This window comes from Populus trichocarpa, chromosome 8 (genome assembly GCF_000002775.5).
Source record: "Populus trichocarpa isolate Nisqually-1 chromosome 8, P.trichocarpa_v4.1, whole genome shotgun sequence".
Taxonomy (NCBI): domain Eukaryota; kingdom Viridiplantae; phylum Streptophyta; class Magnoliopsida; order Malpighiales; family Salicaceae; genus Populus; species Populus trichocarpa.
Genome location: NC_037292.2, coordinates 12608110 through 12628129, shown reverse-complemented (window position 1 = coordinate 12628129; position 20020 = coordinate 12608110). Strand labels below are relative to the sequence as shown.

Below are 20020 nucleotides of genomic sequence, written 5' to 3'. Positions count from 1 at the left end.
TCATCAGGTCAATTCAATGAATTCTCCGTCTCTGCAATGAATTCTCCGATCAACGGCAATAGTTACAGTGTTGCCATAGCATAGTCAAATAAAACTCAATCCCTGGGAGTGGTAACACACAATCATTCAGAACCTTAGTCAGGTCAATTGAAGGCTGTAATAGAAACTGGGACTTAACCTAAACACAGTGCTCCACTTCCCAAACCGATGGCTGTCGTACCAGTGCCAGCGTCTACAACCAACTCTACCTGTCTATCTTTTCCAAGTAAATGATTCCGGCACAAGTTCTGCACTTGGGGAATGACACCTATAAGAAAGAAATCACATTCAATAAGCCATTGTTGGAACTTAGAAGCACCAGTGGCTGCATCAAAGGCAAGTTGCAACTTAATTATAATTAAGAAATTAAATAGAAGTGTATTCTTAATCAAAGGCCTATGCTCTCTTAAATCGATAAACAAAAATGTGATAAACATTGTAAATCCTTGGAATTCAAATAATTAAGAAATTAAATAGAAGTGTATTCTTAATCAAAGGCCTATGCTCTCTTAAATCGATAAACAAGTAAATGTGATAAACATTGTAAATCCTTGGAATTCAATAATTGCTTTCATAAATTTAATTGATTTAAAATGTTAAATATTTCATCTTTTTTTAAGAGTGATGTTGTGGGTTATGTCTGTTTTGTAGATTACAGCAAAATAAGTTGGTGGAGAAGAAACTTCTTGCCCAGAAAAGGGATCTTCAGGTACCCTTTTGTATTCTTTGATTTGAATTGAATTATAACTGCAGAAAACTAGAGTTTGATTAAGAGGGGAGTCGCGACTCGCTGTTCTTCGGACACCTTATGGGCATTAATGTCAAGTGCTTCACCTTTCAAATCTTAACATTTGGAAAGCAGTAGAATTTTATTGTAAGTATTATATTTCTTAAATTTTGAGGAAGTGTGTGGTTTAAAGTATTTTTTAATTAGAAATGTATTTAAATAATATATATTTTTTAATTTTTAAAAATTATTTTTAATATTAATAAATTAAAATGTTTTGAAAATATAAAAAATTAATTAATTTTAAATAACAAATATTTTTTATATTTTTAAAACATAATTTTAACTGGATTTCAAATACTGCTTAAAAAGATTGAGTTTCTAATAAAAATGTTTTTAGCTTTTGAGTTCTCAAGAAGCTTTGCATGGCAGGACTGAATTACTGCGTTTTAGAATTTGGCATCATACGTGACTGTTTGGTAATATGATAAAGTTTGTTTTTTAAAATATTATTTTTTAAAAATATATTAAATAATATATTTTTAAAAATATATTAAAATAATATATTTTTTATTTTTTAAAATTTATTTTTGACACTAATATAATAAAATGATAAAAAAATAATATTTTAAAAATAAAAAAATAAAAAAATTTCAAAAATATAATTGTACCGTAATACCCAATTACCATTGTACCTTTTCCCTGGTTCCTATGGTTTTGGCTGGAGATAATTAACTCCAAATCTACTATCTCAGTTGTAGCATTTTTTTAATTTTTTCAGCTATTAATTATACAGCTGAATGTTGAATATCATAATCTTATACTATAAGTTATTCTAATACCCGAGTGATGCTTTTTATGTAACAAAAATAATTTTTAAATTAATGTTAAAATAGCTAAAACTATATATTCATTCAATTCATTTTATTTTTACCAGTATTTCAAATAATATAATTAAATTTACTCATGCAAATATTATAAATTAAATTTAAATCTGCTTGAAAATTAAATTTAATTCAATATATAATTTGTTTCAAATAAACTCTTAAAAACGGATTTTCAGTTTATCTGGTAATGCTACAACATCCTCTGCTACTTCATAGACAATTAGGAATTAGGATTTTTTTGGTATGATTATCAGTGTTTTGGATCTGACTAGGTCTAAATTAAATAAAACACGAGCTTGTAAAAAATAAAAGATCTAAAAAGCATTAGTGTTATATCACGCCTAACCCATATCAATATGTACTGTATAAATATTAAAAGAAGGTTTTATTTATTTATTTTGAGATTGAAAACCTATTAATATATGCATTACATGTCATAAAAGGAAAATTGTGTTTTTTTAATGTGAAATAAAAAACTCTTTTTTATTTAAATATTTTAACTTAATAAAATAAAATAATATCCTTCCAGTTTGGAATTAAAAACTTTATATTAAAACATAGATATATTTTTTAAAAAATTTCAGTTAACCCATGCCAGATTTAATAACCATGAATATAACTAGTGTTGCCTGCCGCCTAATTAGCATAGCTCCTCAGCATATTCACCCAATGGGCATAAATAGATTTAGGAACATAAGTGAATAATCCATATACTGTTGAAATTAGGACATAATCAGTCAGAATTTCATGCTGCTCTCCTCTCAGAAGCAAATGTGATTTTAGCCCTCTCTCTGCACGTGAAACAGCTGAAAACACACATCTCACTAAGCCATGCACGATCTCATAATATTACTTACTCTCAAAGTGAAAATTCCATAAAAACTCTGGCAAGTTTCCAAGAGCGACTGCAGCAAAAGATCACCTACCAACAGCTGCTTCATCTGCTGCATTTGCACTTAGACAGCTAGCCTCCACATGTAACCTAGAAAATTTCTCAGTAGAAAGTTATATGATCTTCAAATGGCCTGGTGAAGCTTACTACATGCCATAACTGCCTCAAAACTACAGCAGAAATTAATGAGAATGAGCTCACATCCCTTATGTTAAATCTTACAAGGAGAGTTCTAAGCCAGTCATTAACATGACTGAAATGCAAAACCAGCTGCTCCATAAAAAATATGCAGAGATCAACAAGGAATACGGCTTCGTCTCTATATCAATCTAGATTGCATATTCTCTAATATACAAAGAAAAGCCATTAGCAGCACCCACGCACAAAACTCACAATAATTAAGCTGGGCAACCCAACTTCCTAAAGCCTACAGAGAGAAGGCTTAATTGTATCTTAACAAGTACCTGTCATCCCATATCCATAAGGAATGTGAGCTTACCACATTAGTCAAGGAAACAATGTATCTAGTTTTCTCGATCGCTTTATTACCATTTACGTACCAATGGAAGCAACAAATCATCCATTACAACATAGAAGAAAGGATCTTCACTGCCTTTCTCCATCGAGTCATCACCAAAATATAGTTTGGTATTGTTCAGCAAGGCAAAGTTAACAGATTGGCAATCCCTATCTCGACCTCGCAATGGAGACAGCTTTATTCGGTGAATTTCAGTATCTGGGATGTGCAGCATCCATCTTCTATATATTAAGCAACCTTGACATTAACTCTTCACCACTCAGTTTGACTTTAGAAAGACCCTGCAAATGAATGGAAAAACATAATCTTTATATGATTGACACACCTCTTAATGCGTTACTTTAGCAAGGGAAAAGAAGAAGAAGAAAAAAAACCAACACCACCAGCCCTTGGCCAGAAAGAAACTTTCACTGGAGTCTGTTTAATTTGCATTCTTTGTATAGTGTAAGAGAAAGTCTAAGTAACAATACCAAGTCTTTACTCATTGATCACTTTGGGTAGCTATAACATATATATATATATATATATATATATATATATATATATATATATATATATATAATCCGTTACTAATCTGTTGCTCTGATGCTAACATCCGATGCTAATCACCTTTTTCTTAGGAGTGTAATTCTCAGGTTCTCTCTCTCTCTCTCTCGTGAATTGCATATATATATATATATATATATATATATATATATATATATATATATATATATATATATATATTAATTTTTTAATATTAGCAACGGATTAGCAACGAAAAATCAGATACTAAAAAATAAATTAACATATTAAAAATCAGCAACAGATTTGCCGTTACTAATATGGTTTAAAAAATAGATTAAATTTTGACTTTTATAAAAAAACAATAAATAATAATGACCCTTTCTATACTTCTCCATCTCTAGAAAACAAAAGGAACCCCACAGTTGCAAAATTTTTTCATTCTCTGAAAGAACCCAATATTATCCCTATCTATACTTCTCCACAGAAACCTAATTAACCCACATCTCCCTTTTTATTCCTTCTCTAGAAACCAAACCCATATCTCCCTTTCTATACTTCTCCACAAAAACCTAATTAACCCATATCTCCCTTTCTATTCCTTCTCTAGAAACCAAACCCATATCTCCCTTTCTATTCTACCTATCTCTGTCATGCATCATTTTCCACAAACATAATTTGTTATTTTCTTAACTTCTTCTCCAGGTAATTTATGAGAGAGAGAGAGAGAGAGAGAGGATGTTTTTGGCTTTGATTTGGGATTGTAATAGAAATCAACGAGAGATAAGGACAAAGTTTTCCTGGGTATCGAGCAAAGCTTTCTCTGGGGGTCTTGGTTGGCCCCGCTCTTTTCAACTAACCTGGCGTCGCCCCGCTTTGCGATATGAACGGACACGAAGCAAGAACGCAGGCAGCGGAAATGCAAAAGAGAGCAAATTGTGGGAATGTGGGTTTGATTTTGGGTTAATAAAAATATTAATATTTTAACTTTTTTTATATTATATTAAATTTTGGCGGAATCAATTTCAAATTTTTAAAATTGAAATTGAACTGGATAAGAATTTTTAATCAGCAATGGAATATCCGTTCCTGATTTACACATTCAGCAACCGAATTTCAGCAACAGATAATTGGTTACTAAACAAATCAGCAACTGATAATCCGTTGCTAAAAAATTAGCATCTATTATTTGCATCTGAAATTATCTATTGCTAATTCCGTTGCTGAATTTTATCAATAACAAATTTTAATATTATCTGCAACGGACTAGTTAGTTGCTAATAGACTTATTTTTTAGTAGTTTACTTACAAACAGAGCACAACAAAGTCGATTCTCATGGTCGTGACTGTTCTTCCACTGCTTAAACCTTGTAGTTTCATTGCAGTGGCTGCCTCCAACTCTCAATCTCTACACTCAAATCTCCTACTCCTCCCTGTCGAGGGGAGAGACAGGCCCGCAAGATGTTTGGCGCTCTCTATCTTCCCTCCAAGGTGCTAAATGGAAAGCGGAAAAAAATAAAATAAAATTTAGCTTTCAATAATTGTTTTACAAAAGTAAAAACTAGGGTTAAGAACAAAATAAACTTGAAGAAAAAATAAATTATTTATTTCTCTCAATTCAATAGAATTAACTTTCCAATAGAATTATTTTATTAGAGTATATATAATAATAATAAAACATATTTATATAATTAAACAATATCCATTTTATTAATCTGACTCTTCAAAATAATATCTCCCCTTGAAAATGCTCTTGGAGGAAAAAATTAAAGCATTAGTAGTAGTGTTATTTTTATTTTATTTTTTGTTTTAAAGGCACGGTAAAATGACCACAATACTTTTGAATTAAAATTATCTTTGCTTTAGGTCAAGGGGTTTTTTTTGTCGTTTTCGCTTGTTTTGTTTTTTGTAATTATTAAGTTTGATCATATGCAGTTTAGTATTTAGGCATGATTAAATATTAATTAATTTTAAAAAATTGATTGCGAGTGACATTCACGCGGACATGCATGGTTACTCTCACACTCTTAGGACAACACATACAAAGTCACCTGATGGCTAAAGTCGAGCTTTCACAACGGTGTTTTAATCCTCACGACATCACTTCTATTTATGAGCGACGCGTGTGACAAAAAAATATTGGTTTTTGTGCTAATGGTCATTTTTTTCTTTTCTTCTTTTACTTCTCTTCTCGATATACGCTGATGGTCAATTTCAGAGCCTTCCCTACACATTTTCAAAGCAGCCCATCAATTTTTTTTTTCAAATTTAGTCTATATTCTTTTTATTACTATTTATTTTATTTTAAATAATCTATAAAATTAAAATTTTCTTTGAATTTAACCCTCGTTTGATTTTTTTACCTTTCAAATTTGGTCCCCTTTTTTATTGTAATTTTTTTTATTCACTCTCTTAATTAAATTATCTTTTCAATTGCATCCCTCAATGTTTTAGTTCATTTTATTTTATATGAGATTTAGTTCCTATTCATTTAATTGCTATTTGTTTTGTTTTTAATTATTTTTTATTGGAACTTTCTTTTTTGATTTCATTCATCAATATTTTATTGATCGGGATTTTGTTAACCTTTTGAGTCACGGTTTGAAAGATTGGATCAGGTTGGCTTAAATATTTTTTTCATGTCCATTTTTACAATTAATTCTTTCTTATTCCATCCTTTTGTGGTGGTATCTTGATCTCATGTATTAAGTAACGAGTTTTGTATCTTAAACTAACTTGACTCGTCCCAACCAGATATTTATTTATTTGTTTGTTATTGTTATTGTATATTTTACAGCCACCATCCAAAATTTTAAAAAATTACATAACCACCTTTTAATATCCAAAACACCCTTATTTTTTATTTAAAAAATTGGATTGTTAAATTGAAAAAAAATCAAAATTATAGAAGAATAATCATATTTATTTTTGGTAGATGAACAATTTTAATTTCATTTTGAGTTCTTTGAATATCTTTCTATATTTAATTTTCTTATCTATCCTTTTTAAATAATAATCAAGGATTTTTTTTTTATATATAAGGAGGTTTGTAGTTTTCTCTTAAATATAAAAGGGTTTGTTAACAAATACTCAAACTTTTAAATGCTGACTGTAATTTTATAATACAACAGAAAGATTATTGTAATTTATCATTTCTAATTTATTTCATGTTATAGTTCTTCGAAAAGTATAATAAAGAAAAAAGTAAGAAGGTAAGATGGAGATATTTGATGAGGAAAGAAGCCATTGTTGAAAAAATAGAACTATTTAATAATTTCTGAGATTATAATGACTAATTAATTAATTATAATAAACAATAGGGATTAAGTTAAAATTAACTCAGCTTCAGCCTTCAGTCCCATAATGGGAGAAAAAAATGCCATTAGGATGCTACGGTGTCGTATCATGCACCGGCTATATATACATCGCTAAAAATTATCAGAGACTAGGGTTTTAGCAGGGGTTTTTTTTTTTATCAATCTTAAAACTGTCGATGGCGGATTCCTTGTCGGCGTCGGGGCGGAGCTCGGAGAAGCTGAGCCTTCAATCTCTCCAATCCAAAATGAAAATTGACCCAGAAGGTTACGAAACGGAGCTCGGCTTGGTTTACAACCAATTTAAGTCCGCTTTGGATCTTTTTCAACAGCAAGCAGCTCTCAGTTTCGCCTCCTCCTCCGGTGTCTGCGCTGACCCCACTATTTACAAGGACCTCAGTGACCGCGCCACTTTTTTGTCTCATGTTACACCTTTTTACCCGAAGCAGCTTGCTGAGTTCCCAGCTCAACTCGCTGAGTTTCTCAAATCGTCTGCTCGGACTCTGCCTTCGGGACTTCGGTGTCATGTTACTCAAGCGCTTATTCTACTGATTAATCGAGATGTATGATTTTTTTTCTTTTTTGAATTGCCCATTAATTTGTGATAATTATTTTCTAATTTTGTGGATTTGATTTGGTATAATTTGTCGTTAGATGGTTGATATTAGTGAAACTCTAGCATTGTTCATGGAGCTTCAAACACTGGGAGATAGGACATTGAGGAATTTGGCTTTTACTCATGTTGTTCATAGCATTAGGAGGATGAATAAGAAGCATAAAAATGAGGCTAAGAATCGGGCCCTTCAAAATATCCTCTTTTCCTTGCTACAGGTTTGTAATCTTTTGCTTGCTAGTATTATCATCTATCTTTGTGCATTTGTTGGTTTGAATTATCGTATTATTTTTTAATGTTCACTTAGCAAGATGATGAAGCACGAGCGAAGAGAGCACTCATCACACTATGTGAGCTTCATCGAAGGAAGGTGTGGTTCGATGATAGAACTGCAAATTCAATTTGTATGGCATGTTTTCATTCATCATCAAGGTTAGCTTTCCCCCTTTTATTTTTTTGAGGTGGTTGCTAAGGAACTTCTGCTTTCCAATTTTTGAAATTTGATTGCCTTTGTCAGAATCATGATTGCTGCTCTGTCTTTTCTCCTCGATTATGAGAAGATTGAAGATAATGACAATGATGATAGCGATGCTTCAAGTGGCGAAGACGATCCAAATCCTCGAACAGCTCAAGTTGTCATTAGTAAAGAGTCTATTTATAAGGTCAGATACACCTTATATATATATATATATATATATATATATATATATATATTTTATTTTTTGAATTCTAGAGGCAGCCATTCTACAGTAACTAACAACAGCCACTATCATAATTGTCCACATGGTTAGTAACTTATTGCCAACTGGTTAAACAGTTAGTTTGTCTAGCAGAAAAAACTGAGCCACTAAGATGAACTTGAATCCCCAAGTTAACCCCTGACTTTCGTCATCCTACTCAATCTCACTATCTACCAAGAAAGAATAGCAAAATCATATATCCAGTAGCCAAACATCACATGAAACCAACACCAAATCAGCCTTAACTTGTTTACGATCTTGGAACTCCAGTGTATCTAGATGTCTTCAGGTTCCAATCTACACAATCAATTTAAACGGGTATGTTACACAACCTCACCCCTTCTTGGCAGAACTGGTGTTGATACATTGAAGGAGGTGCCATATAATTCATCAATAACAGTTGAACAAATATGGTTAATTTACAGTATTTTGTTCCTGTTTTGTCAAAACCCCAGGCACACAATAAAGGTACTGTAGCTAGCAAGAAGAAAAAGAAAGCAAAACTGCAGCGGGCCATACGTAGCATGAAAAGGCAGCAAAGATTGTCATCAGAAAACAACAATTCAAATTATTATTCACCATTCAACCATCTTAAAGACGCACAGGTTTTCCTCTTTTCCTATAATTTACTGAGTGTAGTTCTACAGACTCTGAACATTTTTATGTGGGATAAAGAGATTTTAGGATTTCATTTTGCTTGCAGGGGTTTGCTGAGAGGCTATTTTCTCGCCTTCAGACTTGCAATGAACGTTTTGAGGTGATTATGAAATCTTGGCTTTGGCAAAGTTTGTGGTGTGTCTGTTAGCATGCACACTTGCATCTTTTCTGTATTGTATGTTGGTATCACATAAATATACATTTGTGTCTGTGTATACCTTATTTTGAGTTCTGAAAAATAACTGGAAGTGGGTTCAAGGACAATGAGTAAAAAGAATGGAGAAAATTTTGGAACACTAGGGGTTATATTGAGATTCTTGTTCCCAAAAAGCTGCACTGGCTTTTATATTTTTCAGTTAGATTTGTACATTTTTTATTGACGTCAAGCTCTGTTTAAACTTCAGGTCAAGATGATGATGTTGAAAGTAATTGCTCGAACTGTGGGGCTCCACCGCTTGATTTTATTAAACTTTTATCCTTTTCTTCAGAAATATGTTCAGGTGTGCTATTAGAATGAATTAAAGTTATGCTGTTGGCCATGGAAATATGGCCACGGCCTTTCTTGTTACCCACTTTTCTTTGATCCTAAGGTGGTATTGTTATGTGCAGCCACATCAGCGTGACATCACAAATTTACTTGCAGCAGCTGTCCAGGCCTGTCATGATCTGGTAACGTCCATTTTGATTGATTGAATTCAATGCTGTGATCATAGATTTTTTCCTTTAAATTTATTCTCTTCAACTTCCATCCTCTTCTACTTCTATGTGATTCTTAGATTCTTTTCCTTGCTAACTCACTGTTTTTGCTGTACCAGGTGCCTCCTGATGCAGTTGAGCCATTATTCAAACAAATAGTAAATCAATTTGTACATGATCACTCGCGTCCTGAGGTATGATCACCAGCTGCTTTGCTACGACTGTATTCTAAAATTGTAAACTGTTTTTTCCTGTTAACTTTATTTGCTTGTTCCAGGCCATTGCTATTGGACTGAATGTGATCAGGGAAATATGCTTGCGAATACCTTTGGTAACTATAACTCAGTTGCCATTTTCTTTTTGACTACTTATTTCTGTTTCTTAAAATATTGATGAGATACGAAGAAATATTTTTGTATGCTATTATTGTGCTTCCTCTATTAGAATTTTTTTTATGGAAACATTAATCTCCTTTTTGATGTTGCATCTCTTTGCATGCATCAGTTCAAATACAAATATTCTCACATGTGAATTTTACTTTTATTGACAAAGGTAATATTTTGCTTCTGTTTTCTAGTTGATGAATGAAGATTTACTGCAAGACCTTGTATTATACAAGAAATCTCATGAGAAGGCAGTTTCAATAGCTGCTCGTTCACTCATTACTTTATTCAGAGAGGTACTAGAACTGTGCGCCTCAATATGCTTCCTCTGTCCATGAGTACCGGTTTTTGCAAGACATGCTTACAGGCATGATTAATACAGTGAGACTAATTGCTTCCTTTACTTCAGGTTTGTCCCTCTCTGCTGATTAAGAAAGATCGAGGTCGTCCCATTGACCCAAAAGCTAGGCCGAAGGCCTATGGAGAAGTCAATATTGTCAGCAGTGTTCCTGGTGTTGAGTTGTTAGAAGAACTTAATGATGATGATGATGATGATGAAGACAAGGAGGACAGCGATGATGTTGATGATTTGGCATCCCGTGGCTCTGATGATGATTCTGAAAATGAGGAGATGGTTTCTGCCAGTGATGAAGGAGATCAGATTTACAGTGATGACGCTGAAAGTGAGGATGGTGACGTGCAAGATGGCTCAGTTGATGAAGATGGTGATGATGCTGTAGACAATGACAGTGGTGGTGGTGAGGGGGGGGACGAGGATGAGGATCAGGAGGAGAATGATGAAGACAGTTATGCGAGGGCTATCATAAATAAAGTTAACAAATCTACTGCTAGAAAGAGGAAGTTCTCTGATTTTGATGGGCAACTTCTAGCAGCTGATACAAGTTTGCGGGCTTTAAAGAAAATGACAGAAGAGAAGTTGAAGAAACCACCATCAGACTCTACAGATGGTATTCTTTCTAATGAAGACTTCCAAAGAATCAAGGAACTTACGGTATGTTAATAGGTTAACATTGATGTCAGTATTGATATATGCTAACCATGAAGTGTTTATTTGACATGTTTTTCATGCGCTAGGCCAAGAAGGATGCCAGGATTGCTTTAAATCGGCAAGGATTTAAGGTTCCAAGTTCTGATGATCTGAGTGCTAAGCGGGTGGATCCTGCTACGCTTGAAGTAAGTCTTCTATTAGTTATTACTGATGAATAGTTTCGCTCGCAGTTGTGCCTAGATATGTGAACTAACTTAAATGTCTGTTTCAGGTCTCTTCTTAAAAGTTTTCCTCCTAGTTAAATGTTGCTTCTTAAGCAAGCGCCCGCTCGCGCGCGCACACATATATATTGATGAGCTCTAAGAGATATATAATTTGCTTTGTGGTTCCGTTTCGTAGGTTCATGTACGGGCGAGGCTAAACAAGGAAGAAAGATTAGCGCTGGTGAGAGCAGGGAGAGAGGATAGAGAGAGCTACAAATCTAGAATCGCCGTAAAACAGAAAAAGGTGCTCATTCATTTTTCATAAGCTTACATTTTGGGGTCCAAGTCTTGAAATCCAATCCATCTTATTCTCAGTAATAGTTGATTCTGGCACAAACTTTAAAATAGATCTTTAAATCTTTCAGCGCATGTTCGGATTTGTTCAAAGCATTAATGTTTTTATGTGATTTGCTTGATTGTTTGACGAACTTCTTTCATGGTTTGTGCTGACAGACTGGCGGGCAGAGCAACAGGCAGAAAGAACACAAAAAGCAGATGCCTCTTGCTGCAAAAAGGGCCAAGGTAGCAAGATCTCGACAAGAGAAAAAGAAAAAGCAAAGCCTTTCTGGCAAGCAGTTCCGGGGGAAGAAAGCATGGAAATGATCAGAACCGTGTATTATCATGCCATGAAGCATTTTTTTTATACATATAAAATACCAGACTCTCTTGGAGGATATAGTTTTGGTTTGTTGGTGACCTCTTATATGCCAACTGTCTAATTACAATACCAGCAAAACAAACCATTGATTTGAGAAGGATTTGGCTACTTGTTACCAGGCAAAAGCGCACCAAGTCCTGAAAGATTATGGCACCGTATACTTGTCTAGTGAAAGCTTCTAGGTGATGCAGTTTATTATTAGGGTTAAAAACGTTGATCGTGGCATAAAACCTAGGTGTCAAAATAGGTGATTCAATACTTCAGTAGTGATTGATTATTGATTTTTGTTTGAAGACAAGAGATAGATCATGATGATAAAATAAAATATAAAAATATTTTTTGTTTTATTTTTGAAATATTTTATGATGAGGTTTTATTATTTTTATTTTTATTACCATGAAGCTTAACATCTTTAAAATAACAAATAGAGATGTTTTTTCCTTTGTTTTATATTGAGTGTTAAAATGATAACTTCTCCACGGGTAAAAACAATATGTATGGTTAAGAAGATAATATCATTATATTATTTATTCAAATATATATAATAATAAAATAATTAATTATATTTGAAATAAAATATTGATGAGACAATTAAATTGCATCTTGCATATAGACACGACAGGAAAAGCCATAAAAACTCATCAGAAGTAGGAGAAGCATGTTGAGAATATTCTAAATTTCTAATTTGACTCGACACTTGGTTATGCCAGATAACTAGAAGTAATCGACTGCATATCATGCCATGCAAATATACAAAGCAACATCCTTCGTCAAAACAACAATGGCATTGCTGCCTTCCAAATTGAGGTCTGCAATCTTTCCCCTCTCCGTCTAAACTTTAACCAGTAGTGGACGTATGAAGAATAAGAACGCTAAGCATATATATACTCCATGGCATGATTGTGTGAAAGCATCACAAGGTAAATTGTGCATCAGATATAAACAAGTTATTTTGGAACCAACTAGGAAAATAATAACATGAAAAAAACTCTAAAGGGATGAAGCCTCTAGTTTCTCGAAGAACTCAGGTGCTGGCAATATCCAGCACTGGTTACTGAAAACATGCTACGTTCATGAAATAAATCTTCTTCATGCTGAAGTATTAAAAACCTGACAGCACCCGTATGGATCTACCTGTCTCAAAGCGGAAATACAAATGCTGTTATTGAGCAGTCTCTGTCAGGTCAAAGAGACATCTAAAGGCAGGGCAGTTTGAACGTAGCCATATCTTGCAATTTTTGCCTGACATTGTATGAGGTTCAGGAGCACACATGCTTACTGTTTGCATATTTATATCTTAATCTCCAACGTTTTTGGGCTTCTACAGAATATGTTCTGCAAGATTTCCTACAGGATATCTTGCTATTAATCTCCAACTTCTTGGTTACATCTAACAAGAGCACCGACTCACCTCCTGACTCGGCACTGTGTCCTCTCTAAGTTCGATCAGTCAGGGACCGAGTTCGAAGGTTCGGTCTAAAAGGGTGTGTGAAAGGTATGGAGATTTGGAGAGACCTTTCAGTGGAGCACCACACCTGCCTAATCAGTCTATTATCAACAAGTAGTTGGTTCCAGCACCACATCAAACAAGTGCACACATCTGTGTCTTGTTCATCTATTAAGTTAGGACCTGTCGAGTTGCCAAGTATGTGTGAGCTAGGGATTTGGTCAGCATGGTTTGTAAGCGCAGGACAGATGTAGAGAAACAAAGTGCAGCAAAGTACCAGAACGGATAATTTTCTAATAGCAATCAAACTGTGAGAATGGAAACATGTATAATCAGTGTAAAAACCAATTTGTTAGTGATATTTTTTAATTCACACGCAAATTATTCTTTAATGGATGGAAGGAGAAAGAGTAGTACGTATTTAATTTCTTTCTACTCAGGAGCACTAGTTGATGGACCCTCAACCAATTTATAATGATTGTCACAAATATGAGGCGTTAAACAGATTATTAACAGGATTCTAGGGCAAGGAAAAGGTGTCAAAAAACAAAATGTGTACAAAGCCCTACATGAAGGGCCTTAAACTAGGCAGGCCTTAGCCACACAAGGCATGCACGGTGCCTGATCAAGCAGCTCAAACTAGTGCCATTGATTTCTTTTATAATTATCTGGCTTAATTCAATTAAAGTTATAGTATGGTCCCCACAGTTATCTCTGAAGTTGAAAAAGATTGGGCTGGAACTTCGAAAGACTTGAGGGAAAAGTACAAGAAAGAGAAGAAATAAGAGCATTGACAGACACAAAGCCAAGGAAGCCAAAGAGAACCACCATCTCATATGATAGAGGGATGATTATATCTCTAGAAATGTTCTATTATGAATTTTATACTTCTGATGTATTTAGGCAGATTCATTGTTTGAGCTATATTCCTACTACCATTAATGGACGTGTCTTATAAACAACCGAGAATGGAACCAAATGTTATATTTTTCATTTTATGTGTTTGATAATTGCTTTGCATGTTAATAGATATACAAGTTTAAAAAATCTTGAATAGCTTACTTAGAACTTCAAACCACAGCTATAAGTTTTTTTAAAAATTAATAGCTTGCTTAGAATCTCGAACCACAACTTTTCAGCAACAACACAACATTCTACTACTTCAACCAATAGGCTAAACAAATTATATTCAACTTTTAAACATTTCTCGTATTATATCTTTAAAACCACTTTACATAGGGTGAACCTTAGTTCACTCAATTGCAAGGTTGCACTTGACCCTGGGCCTAGGCTTAGAGCCATAAGAGCTTTAAGAGTGCCTGGCAGCTTTGACAACATTAGCGTTTATATTAATGAAGGGTGATGTTAATCTTCACTTTTTTTGTTGCAATCTTATTTAATGTGTTGCTTAAACAAGATTATACTGGTCATTACGACAAAAGGTGAAGTGGAAATAACACCACCCTTCATATGTTAATGGTAAACTCTATTATGTTATAATATTAATACATATCTATATTGAGAGAGAATATTTGCAAATGTTTTGGACTTTGGCCTAGTGTTCTCGCATACTCTCTGTGTATATATTTAAGCAAGGAGAATATGATAGTTGTTCTAACAGATCCAGCTCTAGGCTAGCCCAAAAAGAGCAAGTTATAACGATTGCTATCATATTTTCTCAAGTTGTTTATAATAGAGGGAGATTATCAGGTACTCTCAGTGTCGTCCTCCCTCCCTTGCATAAAAGGAGGACTCACAATCAGTTATCATGGTGTGTCTCACTTTTATATGAATGAAGAAGCGATGCGCTAATAGTTATAATAATTCTAGCTCTAAACTAGCCCAAAAGAGAGCACGTTGTTATAGTTACCATATTATCTCAAATTGTTTATAATAGAGAGATTGTAAGGTGCTCCTGGTGCAATGCTCCCTCGCTCGCATAAAAGTGCAACCCCCAAGTAGTTATCATGGTGGATCTCACTTTTATATGATTAAAGAAGCAACACGCCAGTGGTTGTAACAATTCAAGCTCTAGTCCACATCTCATGGGCGATTTAGAGAACCTTAACACACCCTTGGAGAGCTAAAGCAAGCTTCTAAGCTGCCTCAAAGTACTTATTATTTGAGTTCCTCAAGAAGTCAGCATTATTATTTTCCAACTTATTTAAATCTCTATCTTTTGTGGCTATACTTTCAGCTACTTAGCACATTTCATAAAGCATTCTGCCTGTTTAACAATAGCTAGCAATCTATTGATTAATAATCTTCCAAATATGTTGATGGAAAGGTTGTTGATTTCTTTAACAAACAACAAAGGAAAATGATGAAATCACGTTGATAAGAGAAATTCAGAGAGTGTAGCTTCTTGCTGCTAGTCTAACACTTGAATGGTTTTCTACAAATTAGGTGAAAGGGCAAGGAGGTCAAACATCTTTTAGTGCAAGGTGAATTTTTTATTTCATTATATTAATGATTTATGTTTTGGAACAAAAACTAAAGAGGGAAACTGCCCCCCTGGTTGTAAGCATGGGTTTGTCACAAGTTGTATGAAAAATAGATTAAGCACCTGATGGGGATTTCGGTCTATGATGGACTGCTCCTTGAACCTGAGCTTGCAAGAATATTTTCCACTGCCCTTGATACGCATGGTTCCGTAGTGATCACAATAAAGTTTACCAAGTATAATGTTGTATATGGAAGTGGTGACCTTGCTCCACTGAAAGGTCTCTCCATCCTCAAACTGCAGGGTGAGGACACCAACAGGATCGAGCTGAATAGACCGCCCCCAAAACTTCCCCTTGAGATTGGAATCAGCCCAGAATTTCCAGCCTCTTCCCTCACAGTGACAAGCAACTACCATAGGGTGGTGACTTACCTGAAAAAAAGGCTAGTCAAGCATCATATCAAGAATAAAGAGAAAAGCCAGATTAACTTTTATCTCAATGATATTCAACATATATAGTAACTGCACATCTGGTTCAAGAATTTGTCGCAATCAGTTTAAAACATAAGGGGGGAGAGAGCATTAGTTTTTCTGATCAGAAAAAACGAAGTCCTTTATCTGGATAGGCAGCCTCGTAGGTTTCCCCAAGGAGAGGGTTGAAGGGTTTGCACTGACGACCTTCTGTTGAGGCATACCCGGATACAGCAAAAGCTGCATCGTTTAGAATTCTCATCAAATCGTTCCCCTGAAACATGCAAAATCCCATTATTTATGAATAAATAAACAAAAAATGCCAACTCAATGCATCCTGATACAACATAAGTACCACCATAAACAGTTCCCGCGGGAACCAAAGAATGGAGCTAATTAACAACAATGAAAAAGACTTTTCAATAAAATTCTGCTGTCAGTTAATATTAATTTTCTACAAATATGATCAAGGTCTGAATATCTCATTCTCCATAACAAAAGCTAAAGGCCTTAAGAGGCTTATTTCAAACCAGATAGTCCTCCAAAATCAAACAAACAGACAAGCAAGTGGACAGAAGGACAGAATGACCTTAGTCCAACAGGGATCACAATCACCAAGAAGCCTAAGTAACAGCTAAGTCACAAATTGAATCAGTGATAACATACAAAACAAAGGAAAGGAAACAAATCGATTCATTAATAAAAAAAAGTGGGGAAAAGGAAAAAAAGTCTGTTACAGTCTACTGATGCTTGATTAACCAACTACCTGTACTAAAATGTAACAAGCAGATCATGTTTTAAAACTGCTTTGTTACAAAAGAAAGCACAGCTGAGGACCTGACCTGCTTTCCCCATTCCAAAGCTTGACCAACCAAGTATGAGTACTCCAAATCCTCAAAGCACTTCTGCAGCAAAGAGAGTGGTTCGTTAAAATAAACAGGAAGACAAACTCCAGATAAGTCCTTCCCGATATTGTCCTTGATAATTGACCACAGACCAACATGTTTCTCTTTCTCCTTTGGTTCCGGCAGAATATCTCTTCTTTTAACATACGGATATTGAACTGTCCTAATCTCCTTCTCAAACCCACGCAAATGATCAGATAAAAAGGGGTCTTTATCATATATATCTGTATTTCCAGTAGCTGCCCTACTCCGATAGGAAGAGCTTCTTAAAGCATCAGTGGACAAAAAATCATTTGTATCAAAGAATAAACCATCATTTTCATCTGATTCAACATCTGCTCCATCTTGACTTTCATTGTCAGCATCGGAATCGCTAGCACTAGCCTCTGACATTACAGAATAGAAATCTGTGACATGGAAGGAACATGAATATCAGTTAACTTTCAGCACTCGAAAAATCAATAAGTCTTACCAGAAAACTTAGAGCAAAGTAGCAAAGTTTTCCTGTGGTTGAAATAGACTTTGTCAGAGACTACAGCGAGGAAGGAGCCATGTACCATTAAGTACAAAACTCCGCCAAAAGGGATCAAATGTAATGCTTGAGTGCTATGCCAAAATTGGTGGAGAACTTACAAGTGTGCTTGTCTATTTTGTTTCAATATGCCAAATCGAGACAAAAAATCAAGTTACAAAAGCACCAGAAAATTGATTAAGATTATTCTGCATGTAGAATTCCAAAATGATCTACAAGGTCAACTTGTTCCATAAGAATATCAATTAACGACTCTGTCCTTACATTTCCTTAACAACCAAATGATTGAAGAATTTTCACACATAAGGTTATTATGTAAACTGCTCAACCCATAAGAGCTGGTAGGTAAAAAAGCATCAAAGCAACTATCAAAATATGGAAATAACAAAGATCTAAAAGCAAAACTAACCACTAAATGTTCTATTTGCTTGTCCACAATATGAATCACGTTCCTTCGTTTCATCTACTACAGTAGCTTCCAGCTCTATTTTCTCTGTCTGCAAAACAATTTTAGGTGTGAATTATTCCTCAATAAAGTTCTAAATCTTTTGATCCAGTATTATATGCATGAGAGAATGCGCATATGAATGGTATACGAGTTCATAAAATGACCATCGTCAAAGAAACATAACAATCAACATTTTATAGTTCAATACACAGCTTGCAGCAATACATTTCATTCACATAAAACATAAAAATGAAAAGCTTTTTTCTATTCCATGTCTTCAATATACTGGAGTTTTTTTTTTTTTTTTTTCCTGTAAGCATCTTTGAAATTTAAAGCATTTGGTGACAATACCATCCTTATTTATTTGAGATTCCAAATGATGAAGTGGCTATATCATACTTTAGCTAAGAATAAGTGTCATTGTCATGGTAGATTTATTTATTTGATTAGTTTATTTTTTGCGTGTGATCTGTAAGCGAGGCAGGATTATAGTTTTTGCAAATTCCAGAAAAACAAGGGTATTTTGGTGGTTTTCCAATTTGTCAGAGTCTAACTTCGTGTTGAAATTTTTAGCATTTAGCTTATAATAAATTGTTTTCATCAGTTGCTTTCCTAATCAACTATGGAATGCTTGTGTTAGTTTATTTACTGCTCTAAATCCACGTTTATTGTTTAGTTCTAATCTCAACAAATAAAGATGTGATGTCTTAAATTCTGAGTTGAGTGATAGAAAATTTAAAGTTTCAAAGTTAATTTATAGGTTTGATGCCTAGGTTTTCTTTTTTCCTCTCATTTTATTCTGTGCATCTCCTTCTCCTTTCCCATTACTACAGTGTCTCCAGTAACTTTCACAGCCTAATTCAAACATCAAGTCAGCCCTTAAACCCTCACATTAAACCCCAACTTTCAAGTTTCAACCCTGTCCCTCCTAAAACGAATCCATAATCAGTTCTAACTCCATGTGTATAAAACACTTGCACTAATTTTTAAGTTATTTAAATTTTATATGGCCACAAAGAGCTTGACCGGTGGAAGTTCACGACTGTCCTAGATCAGTTTCAGTGTTTGCAGATAACACCAATCTTTTAATGTTCTAAACAGTGGCTAGAATGAGTAACTACAAGACAGTGAAGCATCTCACAGTTAAGATGAAGATAACATGTATAAACAGTGCATCTTAGTGCTATAATCTACAGATTGCTCCACTGATATAGTCACCCATATGTCTCTTCTAATGGGGTAAACATCTCAAATTCAATCGAAACAGCAACACCTACTTACTGTGATTGTTGCATGGTAACCAACATAACATCAACAAAGACGAACAACATTCTTGAGCCAAATTCAAGATGAAAAACATAAAAAAGTCCGAAAATCAAATATGAGATGCCCAGCTTCATTCTCATAAAATCCTGGAATGTCAAAGTATGTTGTTCTCATGCTTGCAGATATTCGAATTTACTATTGCACCGAATAAAGATGATAAAGGAAAGAGTGAAAAGCACCTCTAATTGCCTCAATGTGTCTAACACCATGATGTGTTTATGTTGAAGAGCCTTCAACTTGTTTTGCAGCTCAGAGACTTCTGATAACATAATGGATTCACATTCTTTGATGACTGTCTCACCAACACCTTCCTGCACTAATCGTGATCTTAACTTCTCAGTTGAAATGAAGACATCTTCAGAAGGTGAATAATCACTGCTAGTCAACTCTCTAGGGAAAAGATCTTTAGCAGCCTGCAGGGCCTCAAGCCACGAATCATTTGAAAAAATAGGTGTTGATGGGTGTTTTTTAAATATTATTCTCATTGTTAATTTTAAGATGAATTGATTTATAAATTAGAGGATCTCC

At 34.3% G+C, this 20020-nt stretch overlaps 3 protein-coding genes across 4 annotated transcripts; 1 reads left to right on the top strand and 2 right to left on the bottom strand.

The window, feature by feature from the left end:
- The first annotated feature begins 7030 nt into the window (after window positions 1–7030).
- On the top strand, window positions 7031–12017 carry LOC7473195 (uncharacterized). The gene is made up of 15 exons (XM_002312619.4): window positions 7031–7464; window positions 7556–7732; window positions 7822–7946; window positions 8032–8176; window positions 8710–8859; window positions 8958–9011; window positions 9316–9411; window positions 9521–9580; window positions 9727–9801; window positions 9885–9938; window positions 10185–10286; window positions 10400–11002; window positions 11086–11184; window positions 11399–11506; window positions 11716–12017. The coding sequence occupies exons 1-15, from the start codon at window positions 7081–7083 to the stop codon at window positions 11863–11865; spliced, it is 2382 nt and encodes a 793-aa protein (XP_002312655.3). The 5' UTR covers window positions 7031–7080; the 3' UTR covers window positions 11866–12017.
- Window positions 12018–12783: 766 nt separating this feature from the next.
- On the bottom strand, window positions 12784–16232 carry LOC127905670 (oxysterol-binding protein-related protein 1B-like). The gene is made up of 2 exons (XM_052455377.1): window positions 15934–16232; window positions 12784–13054 (listed from the first exon to the last, which is right to left on the bottom strand). Exons 1-2 carry the CDS (start codon window positions 16225–16227, stop codon window positions 13010–13012), a joined length of 339 nt encoding a protein of 112 aa, XP_052311337.1. The 5' UTR covers window positions 16228–16232; the 3' UTR covers window positions 12784–13009.
- Window positions 16233–16366: 134 nt separating this feature from the next.
- On the bottom strand, window positions 16367–20020 carry LOC18101638 (oxysterol-binding protein-related protein 1D-like). 2 transcript variants are annotated; one of them, XM_052455375.1, is made up of 4 exons: window positions 19672–20019; window positions 18128–18215; window positions 17124–17593; window positions 16367–16555 (listed from the first exon to the last, which is right to left on the bottom strand). In XM_052455375.1, the coding sequence occupies exons 1-4, from the start codon at window positions 19975–19977 to the stop codon at window positions 16406–16408; spliced, it is 1014 nt and encodes a 337-aa protein (XP_052311335.1). In that variant the 5' UTR covers window positions 19978–20019; the 3' UTR covers window positions 16367–16405. The 2 variants fall into 2 exon arrangements, with proteins under 2 accessions (XP_052311335.1, XP_052311336.1); XM_052455376.1 differs by having other exon boundaries at window positions 16423–16555; window positions 17048–17593; window positions 19672–20020.

Bases quoted from the DNA above. Each gene is read 5' to 3' on its own strand.
- LOC18101638 (XM_052455375.1), bottom strand. From the start codon at position 19,977: ATGAGAATAATATTTAAAAAACACCCATCAACACCTATTTTTTCAAAT. The intron at 17,594-18,127 runs GTTAGTTTTGCT...TCCATGTCACAG, and splicing joins AGCAAATAGAACATTTAGTG to ATTTCTATTCTGTAATGTCA. The intron at 16,556-17,123 runs GTCAGGTCCTCA...TGCATGTTTCAG, and splicing joins CTTTGGAATGGGGAAAGCAG to GGGAACGATTTGATGAGAAT.
- LOC127905670 (XM_052455377.1), bottom strand. From the start codon at position 16,227: ATGGTAGTTGCTTGTCACTGTGAGGGAAGAGGCTGGAAATTCTGGGCT. The intron at 13,055-15,933 runs GTGCTTAATCTA...GCTTTGAGACAG, and splicing joins TAGACCGAAATCCCCATCAG to GTAGATCCATACGGGTGCTG.
- LOC7473195 (XM_002312619.4), top strand. From the start codon at position 7,081: ATGGCGGATTCCTTGTCGGCGTCGGGGCGGAGCTCGGAGAAGCTGAGC. The intron at 9,802-9,884 runs GTATGATCACCA...TGCTTGTTCCAG, and splicing joins ATGATCACTCGCGTCCTGAG to GCCATTGCTATTGGACTGAA. The intron at 10,287-10,399 runs GTACTAGAACTG...CCTTTACTTCAG, and splicing joins TCATTACTTTATTCAGAGAG to GTTTGTCCCTCTCTGCTGAT.